General features: G+C 41.9%; 1 protein-coding gene across 7 annotated transcripts in view; it reads right to left on the reverse strand.

Moving 5' to 3' along the window:
- The window catches only part of BRD1 (bromodomain containing 1), a 90236-nt gene extending 67045 nt beyond the window's left edge, over positions 1-23191 (reverse strand). For 4 of the 7 annotated variants that reach the window (XR_013270405.1, XM_077470217.1, XM_077470219.1 and 1 more), the window contains exons 1-2: positions 22867-23191; positions 6834-8207 (exon numbers count right to left, since the gene is read on the reverse strand). Coding sequence is in view for 6 of the 7 variants with exons in the window: in XM_077470217.1 (XP_077326343.1) it covers positions 6834-8197 (1364 nt within the window). In the remaining variant the exon portion in view is untranslated. The remainder of the gene's footprint in view (positions 1-6833; positions 8208-22866) is intronic. The other 3 variants (XM_077470216.1, XM_077470215.1, XM_077470214.1) reach the window with 2 other exon arrangements.
- Positions 23192-24669: the final 1478 nt, after the last annotated feature.

The following is a 24669-nucleotide window of genomic DNA, read 5'->3' on the forward strand; positions in this document are numbered from 1 at the left end:
ATACAAAACATTATATAAAATGATGTCAACGTCACACATTTTGGCTGTTCGGCATGAAGTTGCAATCACCATTTACTTGCTGTTCCCTTTGGCCATTGACTGATCAGGAATATGGCAAGTAGGGGACATCCAAAGCGTTTAAAAAAATAAAAACGTATTGTTCTAAATCTTCAGGGAAGAATACCACTTCTGAAAAAAACTGCTTAAAATTAATAAAACATTGATACAGAGTTGTATAAAGATATGCACATAAATGGTCATCCACATGCACTTACAAAAATGTGTATGTTTGGCAGACACACTCCTCCAAAAAGGATGGATGCCATATATCGGCCATGGAAGGCCTACCCCAAATGGATAACAAAATGTCCACGTCCAAAGACTGCCGGATGTAAATTTCCCTAGGTGGCACAGGGGAAAAAAAAAAAAAAAGACGACAATGTGGCCTGAAGGAAAAGGGGGATTTATCACTTTTTGCTTTTTCCTTCAGGCCACATTGCCCTTTTTTCCCAGTGCCACATTGGGCAATTTACATCCGGCAGTCTTCGGACGTGGACATTTTGAAATCAGTTTGGGGTAGGCTAGCACTCCATGCTTTTTGGAGGAGTGCTTCTGCCAAACATACTCATTTTTGTAAGTGCATGTGGATGGCAATTTATATGCATATCTTTATACAACTCTGTATCAATGTTTTACTAATTTAAGCCATTTTTTTTCAAAAGTGGTATTCTGCCCTGAAGATTTAGATCAGTACATTTTTGAAACGTGTTGGACGTCCCCTTCTGCCGTATTCCATGTCACAATCAATGACCAAAGGGAACAGCAAGTAAATGAAGATTACACATTTTGGCTGTTAGCCACAAAGTGGCAATGTTGACAACATAATTTACATAATGTTTTGTATTATCAAAGAGATTTTTTTTTATACAATATTACCACAATTACAATTTTCTATTTATAACGTTTTATACATGTTTTTTCAAGTGCCCATAAAATCAAATTTTTTGAGGTTTATTATAAGGATTTCTTACCTTTCTAGGTGTTTTTGGAGAACGCCTAAAACCTATTACACATAGGCCAAATGTCAGGCGTCATTCGGCCAGCGTATGGCAGCCGGTCCGACTCAAAGGCTCATGACCAAAAAAGATCGGCCAACGGCTGATATCTTTGATCAGAGCGTTCTGGCGGGGGAGCCGTTCCCGTTAGGCCCCTTTCACACAGACAGCTATTCTGCCGCAGTTAAAAGCATCTAATTTTTTCTGTGAAATTCAAGACTCCAGGCATTTGTACAATGCGATTACATGAGGTTGCATTTAGCTGCGGTAGTAATTCCCATTGCAACCCTTTTTTTTATTTGTTTTTTCTTGGGTCCTTTGAATCTACCCATGATGCATTTCGGTCCTCTGCATTTCAAACCATCTATACAGCTTTCTTTTCTCACGCTGCTATCCGCAGGTGAAATAGTACACTGCGATTACCTGCGGTTATGTACAGATAGCTGCACTAAATCGCTCCTGGACGCAGTTAACTATTTTTTCTATCCGCACCAAACCGCAGCTAAAAAAAAAAAAACAGTGTGAGAATGGGTCCATAGGAAAGCATTGTGTGCTTTTTGCTGCGGTAGAAAACTATAAAATCCGCAGCTAAAAAGCACAATTCTATCCGCCTGTGTGAAAGGGGCCTCAGAGCACAATAGCACAGCAGAAGAGGCTGTACCAATATCGGATTGTTCATACAGCAGCTCCGACCTGAGCTTTCAGTTTTTTTTTTTTTTCATGCCTTCTAGGCTTTAGACCCAAACTACAAGCTACTCAAACACTTGAAAATGAAAGAACTCAATCTGTCTTCACTGATAAAAGTGCAGACAGTTTAGGTTTCCTCTCATTAACATACAGTGCAGAACCATAGCCCTAAAACCTTTTATCCTTTGTGAGGACAGACAAGCCTGAAATCTAGCTTACATCAGATCATGACGCCTACCAGCACACTACAGACAGGACAAACTATTGCAAACGGTAACCTAAAAACCCCTCAGCGATCATGCCTGCCAGGAGGGGCCGGAGAACGACATAGCTTCAGCAACATGGTACATCCATTTGTAGGGTGCAACATGTTGCAAAGCCTCAGCCCCCCCCCCCCCCCCCGATTTATCATATACTGGCAGAAAGCTGTAGAGCAGGGGTGCCTAACCTTTTTTAAGACTACTCTATAGGCCCTCCGTTCCGATCCACCCAGATGGAAGGGGGCGAAATCCCTTCTATTTTTTCTTTATCAGATTTTTAGGACTGGATTGGAGGCAGGCATAAGTAAACGGACAAAAGTCTGTTTACATCTGCTGCTCTGTAGAGGTGAATTAAGGGTCCGATTGGGTAGGGCCGATCGTGTGAAAAGGGCCTAAACTGCTTTCACACTGATGATTACCCACACCAAGGGTGCAGGGTAGTGCTGTGGGTTAACTGCACTTTACCATAGACTCCGGCGCTATAAAGGAAGCATCGGCTTATGGGCTCTGCAGCCTTTTTTTTCTCTACCACCAGCTTCATTCACAACACTGATGCTGTGGTATGACGGGTCGGCAACCTGCGATCTGGGCTTGCAAACCCGCCATCCCAGAGCATGGGGTCGCAGGCCACATCAAAGGGCTCCGCAGGCCACTGGTTGGCCACCCCTGCTGTAGAGTCTCTACAAAGTCTGACATTACATCCACAATCCACTGATCACAGGTGAAATGCTGGGCAGGCTCCTGTGTACAAATAAAAAATGCAGATAGAACGCTCTGGCTGAGTGAGGTATCCCTTTGACAGAGTCCACGACTAAATGTTTTGGCACCGACCACATGACTAGGAAATTTAAGGGGTGTAAACTTTAGCTTTTTAAACAAATACTTTGGTTCTATTTTATGGTTTATACATAAATTCTGGGGGACAACCAATTGAATAAATATTGGTTATATTTAGAGTTTACTCCTATTTCAAATAATGCAAGACAAATTAGGGAAGTCAACTCACTTCTTACCCAAGCATAAAAAAAATTGCTCGTTGACTGCTGCCATAGGATTTACAGCGAAAGATAACCATCATATTTATAGTTTGAAAGATAGCAAACAGATTTGATTTACAAAAATAAATAATAATAATAATACTTCTTACACTTTTGTATAACTTACACCCCAAACTCCAGAAACAGATTTTTATGAATTTTAGAGTGTAAACAAATGTTACCCATCAGTGTGTGTAATAAACATTGCCTAACAGTACCTTAAAGAGGATGTAAACCCTCCATATAACCAGTGACTTGAACAGCCTCAGATACACAGGGATGAAAAAAACTCCCTAAATATAAAAAAGTTTACGTGTACATCTCCTGTCTTCACCTTGATATACTGTTTAGAAAGTGCACATTCTGAATTTTCACTTCCTGGTTCCCCTGTAGGAGGAGATCATGCCTAGACACAGACTCACACGCGCAGAGGTTGCCTGTGAATTGTTTTGCTGGCTGCTAATTTATAGCAACCTCCTCCTACACACACTTCTATCTCAGGGCCTCAGAGAAATTGTCAAAGTTCAGGCTGATAAAGGAATGGAGCAGGACAAAACTACAAGACTTTCATGAATCGGGTTTACATCCACTTTAACTCTAGTCTGGATGAATTCTGACACCTCTCATGCAGACTTTACAGGTCTGGGGCTGGGGCTAGAATACCTCGCAAGTGGTGCAATCACCGCGTGGGACCTATCCGCGCAGTAGCATTTGCAATAGGGGCACTTCACCTTTGTGGCCCAAGCCTTACACAGAAAAGGAAGGGCTGAACTTAGGTTTTGAAGTTGAAGCTAAGTACAGTGGGTAGGTGCTGAGTTTTCAGAAGGTAGAGGCTCCTGAAAAGGGTTTTGGGATCTTCCGCTGTGGGATTAAAACCTTCCCTGCTGTGACATCTTTGATGAATTGGCCAAGTGCCTCTTCAAATAGACCGCTTCCTTGAAAAGGCATATGTGTTAGACCCCTTGCACACTGAGGCGCTATAGCATACAACAGCAGAGTGGGTCTATCTTTTTTTTTCATAAGTATATTTTAAAATAAGAGGGACAGAATACAAAAAAAAAAAAAAAAAAAACACACACACACACGATACAAATTTTGTAAATGGCGTTGCAGTTCAGTGAGTAAAAGTATTTGAGTCCCTACCAACCAACAATAATTCTGGCTCCCACAAACTGGGTACAGTATGTGCTTATGTGGCACAGATTAGTCCCGTCATGTTTGGAAGGTGCTCTGAATGACCCGTCAACAGAATCGCTTCCTTCCTTTCAAACTTTACCATCATAACAAGACTATAGAGCTGCAAGACCATTAGCAAGAAGCTTGGTGAGAAGGAGACAACTGTTGGAGCAATTATTCGCAAAATGGAAGAAATACTGAATAAACCATCAATAGCCCTCGGTCTGAAGTGCCATACAAGTTTTAGCCTCATGAGACAAAGGGTGATCATGAGAAAAGTGTGGATCAAGTCTAGAACTACACAGGGGGAGCTTGTGAATGGTCTCAAGGCAGTTGGGACCACAGTCACCAAACAAAGCATTAACACAATACACTGCCATGGATTGAAATCCTGCACCACCCGCAAGGTCCCCTTCCTCAAGAAGGTACATGTACAGGCCCCTCTGAAGTCTCCCAATGAACAGCTAAATAATAGAGAAGGGCTGGGAGAAAGTTCTGTGGTCAGAGACCAAAATGTAGCCCTTTAGCATTAACTCGATTCGCCATGTTTGGAGGAAGAAAAATGCTGACTGTGACCCTAAAAACACGATCAGGCACAAAGGTGGAAACATTATGCTTTGGGACAGTTTCCCTGCTAAAAAGGTACAGGCTGACTTTGCAGCATTGAGGGGCAATGGACAGGGTAATGTATTGTAAAATCTTGGATGAGAAGCTTCTTCCCTCAGGCAGAACAGTCAGATTACATTAAGGCCATGGTCTAGTCAGTCTGCTGACCTTAATCCTATAGAAAATTTATGGAGGGAGCTGAAAATTCCAGATGCCCAAGGGACAGCCAAGAAACCTTAAGGATTTATAGAAGACCTGTAAAGAAGAGTGGACCAAAATCCCTCCTGAGATGTGTGCAAACCTGGTCACGAACTAAAAAGAAACATCTTACCCTTGTGCAACAAGGGTTTCTCCAATAAGTCATGCTTTGTTTGGGGATCAAATACATATTTTACGCACTGACCTGCAACTCATTTTACAAAACATTTGTATCATTTTTTTTTTTCTGGATTTTTGGTTGATATTTTGTCTATCATTTAAAATACACCTATGTAACAATTATAGACCCATCATTTCTTTGTAAGTGGTCAAACTTACAAAATCTGCAGGGGATCAAATAATGTATATGGCCCCATTTGGCTGACTACACACATTGCACCAAGTGCCAAATTGAGCAGCCATGCAGGATCCAGCATCTAAAGAAATATTACAGGCCATCACCACAGAATTGGGTTCAGTTATGGCTCTGAATGTTTACCAAGGTTGCGCTAATCCAGATACAATGCTTCTATTAAAAGACATTCAGAAGACAGCAAGGAGATAAAAAAAAGGGATATAAAATAAGCCAAAGTGATTTTCCAAGGACCTTCAGCTTGGGACACAAGCAAAAAAACTTAGGACTCGGGAAGTGGATTATGGTTATAGGCGAGCGGTCAAGCGGTGTGTCCTTAACCACTTGCCGACCCGCCGCAGTTTTGCCGTTACCTTACGTCGCTTTGCCTTTTGGCCACTAGGAACGCGTGCACCGTCTAACCGGTGGGCGCGATGACCGCTGGGCACCCGCAGTCGCTCGCGACAGAGCGAGAACCCGGGATCTGTGTGTGCGTAAGCACACCAATCCCGTTTTTTTCATGGGAGTAGAGACAGATCATGTGCTCATAATAAGTATGAACACCGATCTGTCATTTCCTCCAGTCTCATACCCCCTACAATTAGAACACACCTAGGGAACACCGTTAACCCCTTCCTTGCCAGTGACATTTATACAGTAATCAGTGCATTTTTATAGCACTGATTGCTCTACAATTGTCAATGGTAAACAAAATGCCATAAATCTATTCCCTATTTTCTAGATTCTTTCGTTTTTGCGCAAACCAATCAATATAATACGCATATTGCGATTTTTATTTTTCAAAATGAACGCAAAATTTGTTTGGGTACAACACCGCATGACCGCGCAATTGTCAGTTAAAGCGACGTAGTGACAAATTGTAAAAAGTGCAGGTACAAACCTACAACCGAGGATCTATTAAAACTTTCCTGTGTCCTGTACAATTAGTACTTACAAGTTTCTGTCTGAGACTTGAAGCTCTCCTATGCAGATTGGAAAGGATTTTGACAAACGACTGATCAGCAGAAGAAGCTGCACAGCCAATATTTCTCTGCTTTGAATACAATGACTATAGTAGATTCAGTGTATCCCTCTAAAAGTGCAAAGACAATTTTTCAGGAGAGGAGGCTGCAGATGAAGGAAATTGTGAGTATTTGAGCAACTGCACACCTATCATACACTGCTATATCAAAGTTACCAACATTTTCCCTACACTCAATCTTTTGCTGCCATGGTGAATCAAGTGACATGAATAGAGATTTTCACAAAGAAATAAAGTTACAGTGAGGCACATCAAAGAGATGGAACAGAGGGGGTAAAAAGTCTACCATCATTTCATTCACAGCCTTCATCCATTCTGCAATAATTTCCTTTGTTATATTTCATGCCTTAGGAAAACTAAATAAGCATCACATCTTAAAATAAAAATGTTTTACTATCATGCTAAAATTTACCATCTTACCTTTGAGGTGGAATATCGGGCACATTGACTGTTGGTATTACTGAACACGTTTCAGTCAATGCTTTTTTTGTTTTCTTTGCTTTTTTTCTAACCTTAGAGGTAGACCTAGCTGATTTATCAGTCCCTTTTCTACAAATGCCATTTTTAGACTCTGGCAGCTCATATATGTTTAGAGGCCTTCTGACACACCCTGAGGGAGTATGGGCATCACAATATGCTGTCTTTTTTACAGAAAAGGTTGTGCCACTGTCCGTCACTTCTTTCACGGGCTCCATTTTCATGTACAATCCAGCCTTTTGAGCGCAAGTTACATGAAAAGCTGTATAACAGTTAGCCTTATGGCACTGAATGCAGGCACCAAGACCTTTTTGCTTGCAGAGGTAGCAAGTTAATTTCCATCTCGCTGGGGGTATGTTACGTACACCATCGATTGGTTCAATAAAAATAGTATTTGCAAATCCAACTTCAGGGATCCACAAAGCACAAACTACATGTCCCCATCGATCATCATCAGTCTTTTTAAAGGCACCACCCTTATTTGGGCACAACACGCAGTCAATAGCTGTGCTACGTGACTGGAGGCAATGCCTGCAGAGCCACTGTCCTTCTGGTATGTATGGCACACCATAACACTCTTGATGTACTGCTAAATTACACATGTCACAAAACAAAATAACATTACTGTTCTGACATTCTCCATCCATGCATATGCAACATACGGCATCCTCGTCAATTAATGACTGCTGATCCCCCTGCTTTTGGTTTTCACAATAAGATTCCTTCTCAAACCTGTCCATAAGGAATTCAAATATGTCTTGAGACACAACAGAAAGTCCTTCGCTTTTTCGTTTCTCGTTTACTATTTCCAGCCAAGCATAATCTTCTTCATCCATATCATACTCCACCTCTTTATCCAGCTCCTCCGAAGACTTTTCATGAAATTTGTAATATGTAGCAGGCCTACTGGGAGCAGAAGGAGGACTACATTCTATGACACGTACTTTGGGTTCTGGAAGAGTGCTGGTGGAAGCATGTCCATGGGTGGTTGGAAGAACTTCACTTTTCTTTTTTCCCTTACTGGTTTTCTGTCTTTTAGACCGTAAACAAACCTGGGGTGGCTGCTCGCTATTTTCTTTATTGCTATTGCATTCGCTCATTTCTTGAGCAGTGGGATCATCTTCAGAAATAATGTCAAGAGGATCAAAAATACTTATTCTGTGCAAACGGCCTTCTATTTCAATTTCAACCATTCTCTGTGCCTGGGCATACGTCAATGTCTCTCGAGTAGGAGAATGCTTAATACTACAGGGAGAAGTAGATGTCCTGGGTGCAGAAACCCTGTGCCAACGTCCTTTTCGCCTCATTTTGGATGATCTGAAAGAAAACAAAAATATATTTCAGCAATATTCACAATCTGGAAACTGAAACCTGCTCATAAAAAAAGTGACCAGTCGATTTGAAAATTAGGTTTAAAAGCGTTTGTCAACTTAAAACACCTTGTTCAACGATCCATTCATGAAGTATAAGGCCAATTACAGCCATTTTCAGTAAATATTTTTGCAGAGTTTAGCCAGAGCTAGAAAATAAATATATTTTTATATTACGCACAAAACAAACTTGTGCTCATAAGTTTACATACCCTGGCAGAATTTAGGATTTCTTGGCATTTTTCAGGGCATATGAACACCACAAACATCTTTCACTCATGGTTAGGGTTTGGCTGAAGCCATTTATTATAAATCAACTGTGTTTACAGCTGACAGAACCAAATGTTTAAACACTGGAGATTTAAAGCCCCAATCTTGGCAATATACAGTGCCTTGCAAAAGTATTCAACCCCCTCTGCATTTTTTTGTGTTTTGTTGCCTCACAACCTGGAATTAACAGGGATTGTTTAAGGATTTGCATCATTTAATTTCCAGAACATGCCCACAACTTTGAAGATTTTTTTTCTTTATTGTGAAGCAAACAATAGGACAAAATAACAGAAAAAGTCAATGTGCATAACTATTCACCCCCCTAAAGTCAATACTTTGTAGAGCCACCTTTTGTGGCCATCACAGCTCCAAGTCCCTTTGGATAAGTCACTATGAGCTTGCCATATCTTACCCCTGCCATTTTTGCCCATTCCTCCTTGCAAAACTGCACCAACTCCTTCAAGTTGGATGGTTTGCATCTGGGCTATGATGGGGCCATTCCAACACATTCACATGTTTCCCCTTAAATTACTCAAGTGTTGCGTTAGCAGTGTGTTTGGGGTCATTGTCCTGCTAGAAGGTGGACCTCCGTCCTAGCCTCAAATCACACACAGAGTGGTACAGGTTTTGCTCAAGAATATCCCTGTATTTAGCACCATCCATCTTTCCCTCAATGCTGACCAGTTTCCCAGTCCTGACTGCTGAAAAACATCCCCACAGCATGATGCTGCCACCACCATGTTTCACTCTGGGGATAGTGTTCTTTGGATGTGATGTGTTTGCGCCAGACATAGCCTTTTCTTTGATGGCCGAAAAGTTCAATTTTAATCTCATCAGACCAGAGCACCTTCCTCCATACATTTTGGGATCCTCCCACATGCTTTTTCACAAAATCAAAACATGCAATTAAATTTTTTTCTGAAAGTAATGGCTTTCTTCTGGCCACTCTGCCATAAAGCCTATCTCTATGGAACTGACGACTTATTGTTCTATGTACAGATACTCCAGTCTCTTCTGTGGAACTCTGCAGCTCCTCCAGGGTTACCTTAGATCTCTGTGCTGCCTCTCTAATGGTCTGCTTGCACGTTCCGTGAGTTTTGGTGTGCAGCTGTCTCTTGGCAGGTTTGCTGTTGTGCCATGTTCTTTCCATTTGGTTATGATAGATTTGATGGTGCTCCTAGGGATCAAAGATTTGGATTTTTTAAGTTAACCTAACCCTGACTTGTACTTCTCAACAATGTCCCTTACTTGTTTGGAGAGTTCCTTCTTAAAATTATAGGACAACCCCAACTATGAACCTCTCATTTCTTCCCTTTTGCTCTATTATACCACTGAAAGTGAATATCTGTCCCAGAAGTTCATAAAAATATCTGTTGTCAGAAACTGAGGGCTGTCTTGTGTTTACTGCTCACTTCCTTTGTTATCTCAGAGATGGGAGAGTAGGAGGATCCGAGCAGGTTGGTTAAAGAAAACTAAATGGCTGACAACCCTCAGTCCACAAAAAATGCTCTGTTTTCAGCCCACAAGAGAAATTAGTAGCCGAGTGCATTTACAACAAGCTAACAGGCATGTTTCTGTACTTGTAAGGCCATTAACCCCGTTGCTTCAGTCCTCAATTACCCCCAACAGGCCATGTATTGGGAATTTCTCTTAGATAAAATAGCTGCCCAAAATACCAAACCATCGACTCTGCTTTAAAGCACCTGTGCAACATAAAAGAAAACATGCAAACATGGCCTGTTGCGGGTACTCGAGTACTGTGGTTGAGAACCACTGCCTTAGGCTGGATTCACACCTATGCATTTTTAGCGCTTTTTTGCATTTTGCAGATTTGCACTACAGAACGTGTTCCATAAGAAATCATGTTAAATGTATTGTAGTGCAAATCTGCAAAATGCAAAAAAAGCACAGGTGTGAATCCAGCCTCAGGGTCTATAGCTAATACTATTACATGATTTTATTTTAGCAGCTCAAAAAAAAAAAAACAACACACACACACACAGCTTTTACAGGCATTTCAGCTTTTATTTCAGCTTGAAGAAGCTTGTGCTTTTTTGTGCATGTTTTGAGCTTCTTTAAGCTTAAGCTTCCCCCCCCCCCCCCCCTTTTCCCTACAAACCCTCTTGGATAGTATTTTCTTAACCACTGTATAAATGAAAGAAAAAGCTGGAACAGACGTTTTTGCGTGTTTTCAAGCTTCCTTGAGCTCTCAAATGCGAGTTTGGTGTGTGTGGTGGTGGTGGGTGGGATCTGCCTGTAAGTGCATGTACCTGAAAACCCCTGGAAAAGCTATAGTGTGCATGGAGACAATGGCCAACATGGGGGGGGGGGGGGGGGGGGGGTTGGGGGGATTGAAAGATTAGAGCTCAAAAAGCCTGTAGGAGGCACTTATGTGAGCTCCTTTGGGGTGCAGTGTGCATGAGCCCTTAGAATGCACTAAAACCTGGAATTTTACTTTTAAATAGTCAGATGTTGCTGGCCAAAATATGCACAAGAACACATCCCAGTGATCTATCATGTCTTAATAAACAATGGCAATCTATATGTCTGAATGACAGCTCCATTCACGCCAGACCTGAAAAGAAATGGTCACAGCTGCTTCTTAGCCCATTTAAAGCAGAAGGATCTCATTTTATGCAAATGTGATTTGCTCATCTTCTTTACAACACTGAGACTGAATGTGATTATATCAGGCTATAGCTCTCACATCCTTCAGGTTGAAGATAGCAGAATTGCCTGTTACAGTACAAGTCTGGGATGAAGGCTGCCAAAATACTTACATGTTTAACTGACCTACAGATTTTTATTTAGCAAAGTATTCCTGGTTTCAGCATACAGGTTGTAAATAGCACATATTTAGGCAACCACAGGTTTTTCAATGTATTTAATATTGTAGTTTGATTACTTTTGCAAGACGGTTACACTACAAAAAATAAATAAAAAAAAAACGGAACTGCACTGAGCTACAATACTGATCATAAAAATGGAATAAAGTGATAACATTGCAATGTTATTTATTCCGGTATAAAAAATAAATGAAATATGCTTTCATTAGCCCGGTCCACTATACAGTCTGGGATATGTAACCTGTTAGTAACTGCTTCCCACAAAAGCCATTGTAAAATAATGCCTGAGCGGGTTCCCCATTGTTGTGGGTGGATGTCATATGACGTCCTCCTTAAAACAGGATGCGCTCTGGAGCAATCTGTCACTTGCTGTGTCCACCGGATGACTGATCAGTCTAGAGGCCCGCTGCCAGTACCATGCGATTGCTGTGGCCAATCACAGTAGATCACATGACAATTATAAACAATAAGAGGCTTTGATTCTTGCCTTTCATTGTGTACAATTGTTTTGCTAGGCGTGAGCGTTCGGTGATCACATGGTGCAGACAGGGCCAATCATAGCCCATTTGCACCACGTGATTAGATGTGACCAATCACAGCAATACACACTGAATTAATCTGTTTTATGCAGAAAATAATTTGCTATAAGCAATCATAGTGTGTAAATAAAAATACCTAATCACCTTCCTAGAGTAGTACAGTGTTCACTATGGTAACACTATACTGCTCATGTCACAGTATGTAAAAAGAAAAACATTTAAAAGAAAATTGAAAAAAAAAAAAATTATATATATATATATATATATATATATATATATATATATATATATATACACATACATACATATACACACACACACACACACACACACACACACACACATACATACATATACACACATGCCTTTACCAGTCAGTGTACCTGCTCAACGCCACATTATAGGAGGCTGTATAGCATAGGTGACAGGATGTAAAACAAAAACAAAAAATTTTAATTCTTCATTTTTCAAACTAATTGTGACACAAAAAAACTTTTCAAAAAGGGGTCATTTGGGGGATATTTGTACCGTCATGGCATTTTGGGGCCTCAAGAAATGACAGGCCTTCAGTACAGCAGGGCTGATCAATTTGCGGGTAGATAGAGACAAACACACCATAGTTTGTGAACTCCAATTTCCATGCAGACTAAATATACACAGATTTGGGGGTTTTTCACCAAAGAAATTTAGCAGTATAGCAATTTAAATTTTACAGTGTTCCATGACTGCGCAATTGGAGCTAGCTGAAAATTGGCCTGGTCAGGAGGGGGTAAAGGTGCCATTTATCTACTTACTAACGTGCTGCCAAGTGCCAATACCAAATTACAGTTTAAGAAGCTATGAATGAAAACCTAGAAGAAAAAAAAAAAAAAAAAACACACAAATGTGTGGAACTTCAAAACGGAACACTCTGACTTGTGGGCACACTGATTTTCTTCCCCTAGTTTTTCTTCAAAAGTCAGTCTCACAGCGGGTGCTCAAGCATGCAGTCTATATGCAAAGTAGTGGTGAGAAAGTAGAACAAGACAGAAAAGTCAAGGGTACTGGTTTTGTGGTCACAGTCGCTTTATAAGAGTTGTAGAATGCTATAAACACAGCAATAAGTAACTAAGGAAAAAAACGTGTCTAAACACTGAAAAAAATAAATAAAAATATTACCTTGAAAAAGTTGTCAAATTTAAATGTAATTGGTCTGTTGGCGATCTCAACAGAAAAGTAATAAAACCAGCTATCAGCAGCTGAGAAAGACACAGAAATAAAAGCCATAATCGATATGGAGTTAACGAGGTGCAAAATCTATAATCTCCTGCTGAATATGAAAGGCTCATTATAACGAAAGATCTGGTATTTTGGATAACTGTATGTGGCCAATCATAACATTCATTATTTCAATCCATTTTTTTAGCAGACCAAGCTGGGCCAACCATAAGGCCCCTCCATACCTTTCCGTTCCATGGCATAAACATGCACTGAATTTAAATCAAAACTGCAGGGAAAAAAAAATGTGTTTTGTACATATCACAAGTCACCTCTAATATTCTAGGTCTGGATTGTGGCAATGTACAGGAAAATTCATAATTTCACTGTTGCTGAAAAGTACAGCATGCGCTAGAACGCTACCAGCTCTGCACCATCAACAGGTAAAAGATGCATTGGGGACTCACAAACCACTGTTGTGTGATGCACTGCATCGTGTATATTTTTTATTTTGGACCCATTTTCATTATGAGTAGGGCTCAATTACACTTGCAATCAGAGGCGGTAAAAATAAGTAGCCAAGTTGCATTTTTACTGCCCCCCGACCTCATTTAGAACACAATTTCCATGTTCAGCATGCACGTTTTTGTTGTGCATTTGCTGTACATTTTTAAGCATACATTTTTTTTATTTTATTTTTTAACCGTGTTGAAAAAAAAAAGCATTTTTAAATGCTTAAAAGTTATTGTACAAGCACTCCTGGATTCCCCCCATAACAAGCCAGGTGTCCACTAACACACAGCACGGCTCAGCACCACTCTCCCCCACAGGCTGTGTGTATCAGCAGCAGAAGCCAATGGCCTCTCCAGCTGCCTCCATATCTAGTGTGGAGAGAACCGCTGCTCTTGTGCACAGCACTGGATTGTAATCAGCTAGGAGCTGAACACAGGTTTTTTTTGTTTTACTGTAATGCACAGAATGCATGAAGGTAACAACTCTTCTGTCTTTACTGCCCCTTTAAGGCCGGGTTCACACCGCTGCGATGCGGGAACGCCGCGAATCCGCGGCGTTTTCCCGCATCGCACGACTCCCGCCGGCAGTTCACACTGCCCTATGCGAACGGCTGGGAGTGTCAATGATATGTTAATGACACCCCCAGATCCGATCGCATATCGCAGTGCGATCTGCCGACTCGCACAAGAATCGGATCGCATGGTGTGAACGCCCATGCGATCCGATTCTGTTGCGGACGAAAAAAAGGGTCCCGTGCGAGTTTGCTGCGGGACCGCTGCGAGTTCAGCCATACTATCTGTATGGCTGAACTCACAGCGCTACGGAGATCGGATCTGATTTGCGGTGCGAATCACATCCGGATCTCCCCCCGCAGCAGTGTGAACCCAGCCTAAAGTGGTTTAAGATAGAAAGCCTGTGTCTAGCAGCACCCCTAATACTTATCCGAGCCCCATTTGCAACCAACGATTTCCTTGAGTGCTTCGGCTGTCCGAGACTCTACCTCCTGATTGGCTAACTACTGTGTCTCAGCCAATCAAAAAAAGAGCAAGCAGGCCCGAACCGGGGCTCCGTGTCTGAATGGACACAGGGTGCTGCGGCTCGGGTGCACCCATAGCAAGCCGCTTACTGTGGGGGCACGTGACAGGAGGGAGGGGCCAGGAGAGCCGCAGAGGAGGATCTGGGCTGCCCTGTGCAAAACCACTGAGTGTCAATTTTGTTTGGGTACAATGTTGCAAAAACAATGCAGTGCCGTATAGCAAAAAATTTGCAGCTAAAGTGGTTAAACACACACAAAAGCACTGCAATGGCATACATTCGTTGTTCTTGCATATGCGTTTGTACTGCATTCCACTGCACCTGGTGTAAACAAGCACTAAAGCTGCAAAGGCAGTGAATGGAGTTGTACACATGCCACAGCTCTGCTGCAAAAATGATACCCCTTGTGTTTGGTGGAAGTACCCATTCAAGTGGGCCTGTACCCCAAACACGTGCAGTAACAACACAGTGGTGCGGGCATTACAGGGTTAGAGTGGTATTAAACCCAAAATCAAAAATGTAATATATTGTAGCTTACTGATCATTCGATGTAGTGGCTGCATTCGTTATTTTTCCCCTGGTGATCTGGCCAGTAACACCTTCTGTATTAGTGACCACAGTCTGGATGAATGAGAAACACACACAAGCTTGATACACACTAGTCTTTTTTTTCGTTCAACCTAGTGGGCTGTATAGTGGCGGGGGGGGGGGGGGGGAGCTCAGGAGGAGCCGCTGTACTAACAATCTGAAGTTAGTTCACCAATCTCCCATTGTTCTATTGTGTTATGATAGGGAGACTGCTGCCCCCCCACCAGAACACACCGCTCGGCAATCTCAGCCTTTTGAGGACAGCAGTATTGTCAGTCAGGGGTGTTAGATGTACTAGCAGACTTAGCTACACTAGCAAATTGAACCCAAACTCCAGCTAATACTTTATAAGCAGTTCCAGCAAAGTTTTTTTTTTTTTTTTTTGGAGGGGGATTAAAGGTTTTGAATTAAAAAAACCTATCACTGTAAACAGCCCTGTCAGAGTTAAATGGCTTGTCTCAGTTCACATGCGATTCGCACTGCAAATCCCATGCAATGCGATTTCAGCCACACAGACAGTATGGCTGAATTTGCATCGCATTCAGACTAAACTCGCGCAGGAGCCTTTTTTGGTCCGCACCACAATCACATTGCATGGGTGTTCACAGCCATGCAATACGATTCATGTCTGAACTGTCAGTTCCCAGTGTGATATGCGAGCTGAAATGGGGGTGTCATTAACATTGTACTGACATGCCCAGCAGTTTGCATATGGCAAGGTGAACTCTGTGCGAGTCGGGTGCGATGTGGGGATTTGCAGTGTTCCCGCATCGCACATATGTGAAGTGGCACTCAAGCCAAGTCTAACTGCTACATCTGCAGGAGAGCTTGTTCTTTTGAAAAACAAAACACCAGGTGATAAAAACGATTAAGTATTTTTTTTAACCACCTTAAGGCCTCATGCACACTAGACGTTTTTACCGCTGCCGTTTTTGGCTTCAGACGTTTTTTTCTAAAGTCAAACTCTCCATCATGTTATCCTATGTGTCCATGCACACAGGCTGTTAGCAGAAGTTTTTGGCTGGAGCGTTTTTTTTTGTTTTTTTTTTTTTAATGCAGAGTGGGTTCTGAGAGGAGTTTTTCAGCTGCAAAAACGCTCCGACAAAAAACGCAGATAAATGCTCAAAAACGTGGCTCGTGGGCGTTTTCTAACATTTTTGATCCATTGAAAAATAAAACATCCAGTGTGCATGAGGCCTCAGACCCAGACTTTGACACATATTGTTTACAATGTAAAAAATTTTTGCTAGACAATTAGTACCCCCCAACATTCAAACAATTTTTGGGGAAAATTACACTTTTTATATTTTTAAGTAAAATATGAAAAATGAAGTCATGTTGAGTTAGATACCAAACAGGTCAAGTTTTAAAATTGCGCACAACGATGCAACAGCGACAAATAGCGTAAATTGTACTATCCATAGGCGACGCTTTAAAAGCCTTTACACTGATAGCCACTTTAGATTTACACAGTAAGCCTGGTGCGAAACTTACTGCCCACAATCAGATCTAAAGCGAATACACGGTCGCGATAAATCTTTAACACAGGAATATATATATATATATATATATATATATATATATATATATATATATATATATATATATATATATATATATATACATATATATACACACACACACACACACACACACACACACACACACACACTACCCAGAGATAGCAATAGGCAGTGACAGGTATGCTTTATGAATCGGTGTGTTCAGATGCTTTGCCTATTTAACCACTCCAAGATCTACTAGTGTACATTTATGTTATGGGTTTGGAGTGGTTTATCAGGGTTATGGATGAAGCTATCAGCTGCAACTCATTTTTTTTCATTGATTCTCTGATAAAATTGATCCAAGTGGCCGATTAGGCACTGGATTGCTTTTAGAAGCAGCGGGGAGGGATATGCAGTTTTAAAGCATGACATGTTAGGTATCCATTTACTTGGCATAACAAAATCTTTTATCAAAAATGTGGGATATATATATATATATATATATATATATATATATATATATATATATATATATAGTGCCCTAGTTAAAAATAGCGCTGTTTACATCTGGAGAAACCAAAAGTGATGCTTATCGCTTGTGGTTTTATATCATAATGATGATCAGAGCCATTCCAGTGGGTCAGGACAGCCTGAGAAAGACGCGGTAGGGGGTGATGTCCCCTCCAGCTTCTCATACAAGCAATACAGCTGCTATTACCAATTGAAGTTCAATGCCATAGAGGTACGCTGGCGGTCGTCAAGTGATTAATAACATGATAGGGTTTACATCCTCTTCTTTGGCTTTTAGTCTGTTTTGTGAGAGCAGACCGAACCACTGCAGACTGGCATAGCGCTGCATTGAGCGAGGACTCAGGTAAGTATATGGGGGTGAGACCAATGCCTGCACACTTTTTACCTTAATATAGGGAATGTATTACCCACTTAAAAGCGGAGTTCAGCAGCTAAAAAAAGCGCAACTGCTGACTTTTAACACACACTCACCTGTCCCACTATCCAGTGATGCAACCGCTCAAACCCTCGATGCCTTCCCTGGCATCACAAGCATGGGCACCCAGCTGTGACAGGCAGGTGCACGCTGTGCATGCGCGAATCACGCTGCAGCACCTCAATGGTTGAGCAATCTTCTGGGACCTGTGACGTGTCCTAGAAGATAGCAGGGAGGGAGGAGAGGAACGCTTCCGCTCGAGGTCACTTCGGGGGCCCGAGCAGAATTGAGAGCTGGGTACTTGTCAAAACTAGGTACCCACACCCCCCCTCCAAAGAAGAGGACGAGGAGTCCCTAAAGCGGAACTTACATTTTTGGGGGGAACTTCGCTTTAAGGACCAGACTGACTTTTCGTTTACATGTAACAATCTGTTTGGGGTTTTTTTTGCTGCAAAATTTTAGAACCCCCAAACTTTTTTCTTTTTTTTTTTTTTTAAAGCAGAGGTCAGAAGAAATTGGTTGGTTATGCCATTTTTTTTGTCACATTGTATTCAAACACATTTAAAATTGTGCATGCCCATGCAACAATGTACATTTTACTATCTATAGGCAATGCTTTAAAAGCCTTTACAGATTACCACTTTAGATTTACACAGGAGGTCTGGTGATAGAATTACTGCCCATGATATATCCTTCGTAGGGACACCTCACGTGTGGGACAAAAGCTGTTTTATGTGGTTCAGGTAACACATATACATCAGTGATTATTATAGAAAGAGATATATATATATATATATATATTTCATAAATCAAAAAGGTAAAGAGGACAACTAAAGTCCAAAAGCATAGAAAGCACATTACACAAAATATAAAATCCAAAAACACATGAATTATATGGGATCTGCCAACATGTTTCGCATTCCAGCTTCTTCTAGTAGCACTTATGCTGTCTGACCATCTCATGTGTTGTCAGTATGGGTGGAGATATGGGAACCCTGGCCTATTACTTACGTGTGATTCATCCATTTCCATTAGTTGTGTCTTTTACTATAGCCCACGCCATACATGGTGACCAAGTTTCACATATGCACCATATCAGTGAGGTGGAGAGTTTTTCATTGTTTGGCCTCCCCTTAGCGTGGACACATCCAAAATGTTAAAGGTACCTTTTTGTAATGTGGTGTGTGGGAGGTTTTTTTTTTCCTTTGTGTTGGATGGTCGGGGTTTCTCTGCTTTTTCTCCTTTTTTTCCTCCTTTCGAGACCGTTTACTGTCAATAAATATTTGACTGTATGCCAATATGAAATCCCCAACTATCTCGCTTTTGTATATATACTAGATGTTTTGTGATGTACACATGGATGATTAAGCCTTGAAGAAGCAGGAATGACAAACACGTCGGCAGATTGCATATATTTCATGCGTTTTCAGATTTGATATTTTGTGTAGTGTGCTTTCTACACTTTTGGACTTTAGTTGCCTTCTTTACCTTATTTTTATGAATATTATATGTATTAGTAAACAAGGTTTTTTATCTTTCCAACAATGACCGATGTATAAAATGTGCTACCTGAACCACGGTGATTACCATTTAAAAGCTCATCTTCTAATATTTCTTTTTCTAATTTTAATTTTTCTAATATATATCAGGCTGGTGTCCTCTAGGTGTGAAATATGTTTTCCTCTCTATTAGGCCCTCACTTTAGCAAATTTTTACCATTTTATTTTTATACTGTTGCTTTCATTTTTATTTTTTATCACTTTTTGCTGTCACATATATATATCTCTATCTATATTGCAGTTTGCAAGTGGTTTACTGGGGTTATGGCTGAAGCCATTATCCTGGTTTTTTTTGGGGGTTTTTTTTTTTATTAGCCGGTGGCTGTCTCTCTCTCAGGAAAATTGATCCTAGCGGCTTATTAGCTGCTGGATTGCTTTCTAAAGGGCAGGAGGGGACATCGTCCTCATCCTCTTACGGTTTTCACCAGGATGCCCAAGAAATGATCAGACAATGCGGTCGGATGGTCACAAAGGCAATGCGAGACTAGATTGTCTCCGATTGCCTCTATGGCCTTGGAGGACCAAAGCAACATTACTTCAAGTCTAGGGTGGAAGTAAACAATTTTTTTTGGGGATCTTTTGCTTCTAAAAACGGTAAATAACAGTTTTGGGGTCTTTTTGACCACAGGTCTCTCCTTGACCCCAGCTCTCTCCATAAAGAGGATCAGTCATCCTTATTTCTATTACAAGGGATGTTTACATTCCTTGTAATAGGAATAAAAGTGATAAAAAGGACAGTGTAAAAACAAAAAATAATTTAAAGCACCCCAATCCCTTTGCACTCACATGCAGAAGCAAACGCATCCGCAAGTTGTGCATGTATATGAAAATGGTATTCACACCCCACATGTGAGGTATTGCCACAAACGTTAAAGCGAGAGAAACAATTCTGGAGCAAGACCCCCTATGTAACTCTTAATTGGTAACCTGTAAAAATGTTTAGTGTTGCCTATGGAGATTTTTTTTAGCGCAGTTTGTTGCCATTCAACAAGCGTGCGCAATTTTAAAGCGTGACATGTTGAGTATCTATTTACTCAGCATAACATTTTTTTTTTTTTTTGTAAAATATGAAAGGGGGGGGGGGGGTATAGAGAGATATATATATTTTTTTTATTATTCATTAAAGTGTATTTTTTCCCCCAAAAAATAGAGTTTGAAAAACCGCTGCTCGATTACCGTGTGACAAAAAAATTTGCAACGAACATCATTTTATTCCCTAGGGTGTATGCTAGAAAACAAATGTATAATATTTGGGGGTTATAATTTTCTAGCAAAAAATACCAATTTAAACTTGTAAACAAAAAATGGCAGAAAAGGCCCGGTCTTCAAAAGTCTACCAAAGAAAAACAAATGTAGCCGTCACATCTAAGAATTGGTAAGCTGCAATACAAGGCTGGGTTCACACACATGCAGCCGCAGTTTCAGTGTGGCAGTCCCATGCATTTCTTTTCACGGGTTCAGGTGCAAATTGAACCAAACCCAAAAACACACAGGACCCTCTTTAAACCGCATCACAGCAGCCTCGCACATGTGAACTGGCTCCATTGAAAGCTGGTCCGATTCACATTATGCAAATTGGATGTGGCTGAAAAAAAAAATGCATCCAATTTGCATATATGTGAACCGAGCCTTGCCATTTGGGTTTATTATCGCTTTAAGGTCCCATGCATACTGGTTCATTACAAACGCTGTTTTCTCCCAATGGGAGCAAATCAACATTAGCCTAGGTTCACACTGGTGTGTGGGAAAACAATGAATGCGAGTCGCACAGCATGCGATGCAGAAAAAAAAAAGGGGGGGGGGGGTGGTCCTGCAGCACTTTGGTGTAGATGTGATTTGAGTCACACAAAACGTATGGCTCTGAATAAACCGCACAGACATTGGATGTGATGTGCACAGGAATGCGGTGCGATATGAGCCATACATTCATGGCTCAAATCGCATCCGCACCAAAATAGTCCCCCACCCCCCAACTGCATTCTGGCAATCGCACTGCATTATGCAATTATTTTGGGTGTTGTTAATCTAACAATAACACCAGCAGATTGCAGGACGCCATGAGATTGCCAAATAGTGCGACGTGGGGAAAACACATCAAATCTTGTTGAGTTTCCTGCATTAGTCTGAACCAGGGCTCCAAAAAGCACCCGAGTCAGTTTTTCAAATGTGTTTACATTAGAGTTGCCATCTCATCCCTTTAGTGTCGGTTCACACTGAGGCAGCACGACTTGCAGAGCGACTGCCTCAGATGACCTGGACGCGACTGCTGCGGCGACTTGCAAAACTACTTCTCTATAGAAGTCAATACAAGTCGTCCCCAAAGTCGTACAGGACTTGTGTCGCTCCGCTTAGAACATTTCCATAGTACAGAACGGGATGCGAATCTGTCTGACAAGTCGCCCCAGTGTGAACCGACCCTTAAACACAAATTACACAGGTTCTGAAGGCTAATTGAATGCAAATACGGCACCAAGTGAGTTTAATTGCCACCTCAATCAGCCACAGAACCTGTGTAATTAACATGTGTTCGGGTTTAAAGGGATGAGGTGGCAACCCTAGTTTAGATGCATTTTTGTTTTTTTATCGACCAGAATGGGAATTTATTCTATTGAAATGTATGCCCAAAAGCTCTGAACACAATTCCTCTGCATCCAGCTTCGATTGTCTCTAGATCAGTGGTCATCAACCCTGTTCTCAGGGCCCACTAACAGGCCAGGTTTGCAAGATAACTGAAATACATCACAGATGAGTGAGATCATTATCACAGGTAAAATACATAAGATATTACAATAATAAGATATCACAGGTGAAATGCAGCACAGGTGCTCAGTGATTGCCGTATTCTAGTCTGCATCTCCCCAAGGTAATACATAAAACCTGGCCTGTTGGTGGCACTGAGGACAGGGTTGATGACCACTGATCTAGAAGCCTAGGAGTGTATGGACACAAGCATCATGGGGGGGGGGGGGGGTCAGTTCAGATCTGTGTTTCTCAACTCCGATCCTCAAGACACACCAACAGGTCATGTTGTCAGGATTTCCCCTCAGATGAAACAGCCATGGTAATTACTAAGGCAGTGAAACTGATCAAATCACCTGTGCAAAATAATGGAGGGCCTGAAAACATGACCTGTTGGGGCACCTCGAGGACCGGTGTGTAGTAACACAGGTTGAGGAGTAGCAGGGTGCAGTTTTATCCTCTCGTCAGCTGTCAAACGCCTCTGAAAAGCGACCCACTGAAGAGCTTTTGTAAGTAGTGGCACAGCACAAACAGCCGTCCCTTTAACTGTGCTCGGCTCCTGATTGGCCACATAGGCCTAGAAGTTAGTGAAGTTGCAGGAAGCAGTCCTCCCTGCTCTGACCCCACATACACCCCCAGCCCCCCTCCATGTCCCCCCTCTGGCTGCTGAAGAGTTAAGCCTTCCCCCCTCAGCCCCCGTGACGTCACTGCACCAAACACTTTTCCCGGGCCCGTTCAAATCAATGGGTGGCCGTTATAGAGTCCCCGGGAGAGGCCGCCCGCACCAAACATGGCGGCCAACAAAACAAGCGCACAAAGCCCGACACACAGCGACTGGGAAGGCGAGGAGCGGCCATCGGGCGGATTACCTGCGATGCCGGACACCGTCCTCAGCGGCTAATGGCGGACTACAGCTTCTCCCCGATGTGACCGCACACTGCGGCCAGAACACACGGATCCGACCACAATAGACTTCCGCTCCAGGCTCCCTCCCCCGACCAGGCGGCAGGAAGGGGGGACCCCGAATCCCCCCCTTGGCGGTCTCCCCGTTCTCCGATCCGTTGCCTTGTCCCGGCGAAGCTCCGGGGGGTTCGGGACGGCGGCCGCAGCTCGGCCCAGATTCCTCCTTTGAAACAAACAATGCGGTTTCACCACCACAAGCGCGTGCCGCCCCTCTCCGTTGGGGAGACGTAAAGACGTCACGTACTGTGCGTGCCGCCATGATGGGGGAGGCTTGGCACTGCCTGGTTACTGTGGGAACGGCTGGACCTCAACCGGCTGGAAGCAGCTGAGGATGGCGGGTGGGGGGGTAGCTCGAGGCGGCCTTTCTATGCAAATTGCCTTCTTGCTATTTCAGCTCTTTTGCTGCAGTGAGGAGCTTCGTACGCTTAGGTAGGATGGATATTATAGGCTGAGAGGAGTCGGGTCACCCGAGTAGAGCGCCTGAGTGTTATTTCGGCATTTTATGTGTCTTATTGCCATGTTTTCATACAGCAGTTCTCAGCTTTGCTCGTTTTTTTTAATTAGCCAATAGAAAACTATTATCTATTGCATCATTTGTTGCTAGGCATTTCAGTTTTTTTTTTAGCTTTTATTTTGTTTATTGTTATTAGTTTTATTTATTATATTTGTTAGGGTTATGTTGTTAGGGGGTTAGTGTTAAGGTTCGTTGTTTTTTGGGAGGGGGGAGGGGGTGGCTTGATCTTGATTTTATTGTTAATAATAATTATATTATTATGTATAATGAGTAACAATACGGATATAAATTGCCAATACAGTATTCGATAACATAAATTGGAAATTTGGTAGTAATTTTACTAAATTTCCAATTTATGTTATCATTATTGAATACTGTATTGGCAATTTATATCTGTATTGTTATTAATTATACATTGGTAAACAAAAATATATTATTATTATTCAAGATTTATATAACGCCAATAGTTTACATAGCATTTTACAACATTTAGGCAGACAGTACAGTTCCAATACAATTCAATATAGGAGGAATCAGAGGGCCCTGCCTGTTTGAGCTTGCAATCCAGGATAAATACAAATCCTAAATAAATTCACTAAATTAAAAATAAATAAACCCTAACCATATCCACTCAGACCAGGCCTGTTAATCAAACTTGTTGTTTACAAGTTAGAATCCCCCCCCCCTTTTATTTTTTTCCTAGGAAAAAAAAAAGAGATTATCTATATATATATATATATATCTCTCTCTTTTTTTTTTTTTCTTCATTTGATATTGTGAAAGATAATGTTACGCCGAGTAAATTGCTACCTAACATGTCACGATTCAAAATTGCACCGCTTGCGGAATTGCGAAAACGTTGACATTTCCACAGGTTACCAGTTTTGAGTTACAGAGGAGGCATAGTGCTAGAAGTTTAGGTACGTTTCTCTGTAAGTGCCCAGCCGTGGGTCGAGAGCGTGCCGCCGGCAGCACGCTCGCGACCCGGTCCTGAGCTCCATGGCCGCAGGAACCGATCGCCGCCGGTGTCCCACGTTCAGGTCACAGAGCTGAAGAACAAGGAGAGGTCTGTGTAAACAAACCTCTCCCCATGCTTCCTACTGTGGCTGTCACCGATAGTCTGTTCCCTGTTATAGGGAAAGACGATCAGCGATGTCACATGCCAAACCACACCCCCAACAATAAAAAATAAACA

This window comes from Lithobates pipiens, unplaced genomic scaffold (assembly GCF_037356315.1).
Source record: "Lithobates pipiens isolate NorthernLeopardFrog02 unplaced genomic scaffold, aLitPip1_a1.2 Scaffold_8, whole genome shotgun sequence".
NCBI classification, from domain to species: Eukaryota; Metazoa; Chordata; class Amphibia; order Anura; family Ranidae; genus Lithobates; species Lithobates pipiens.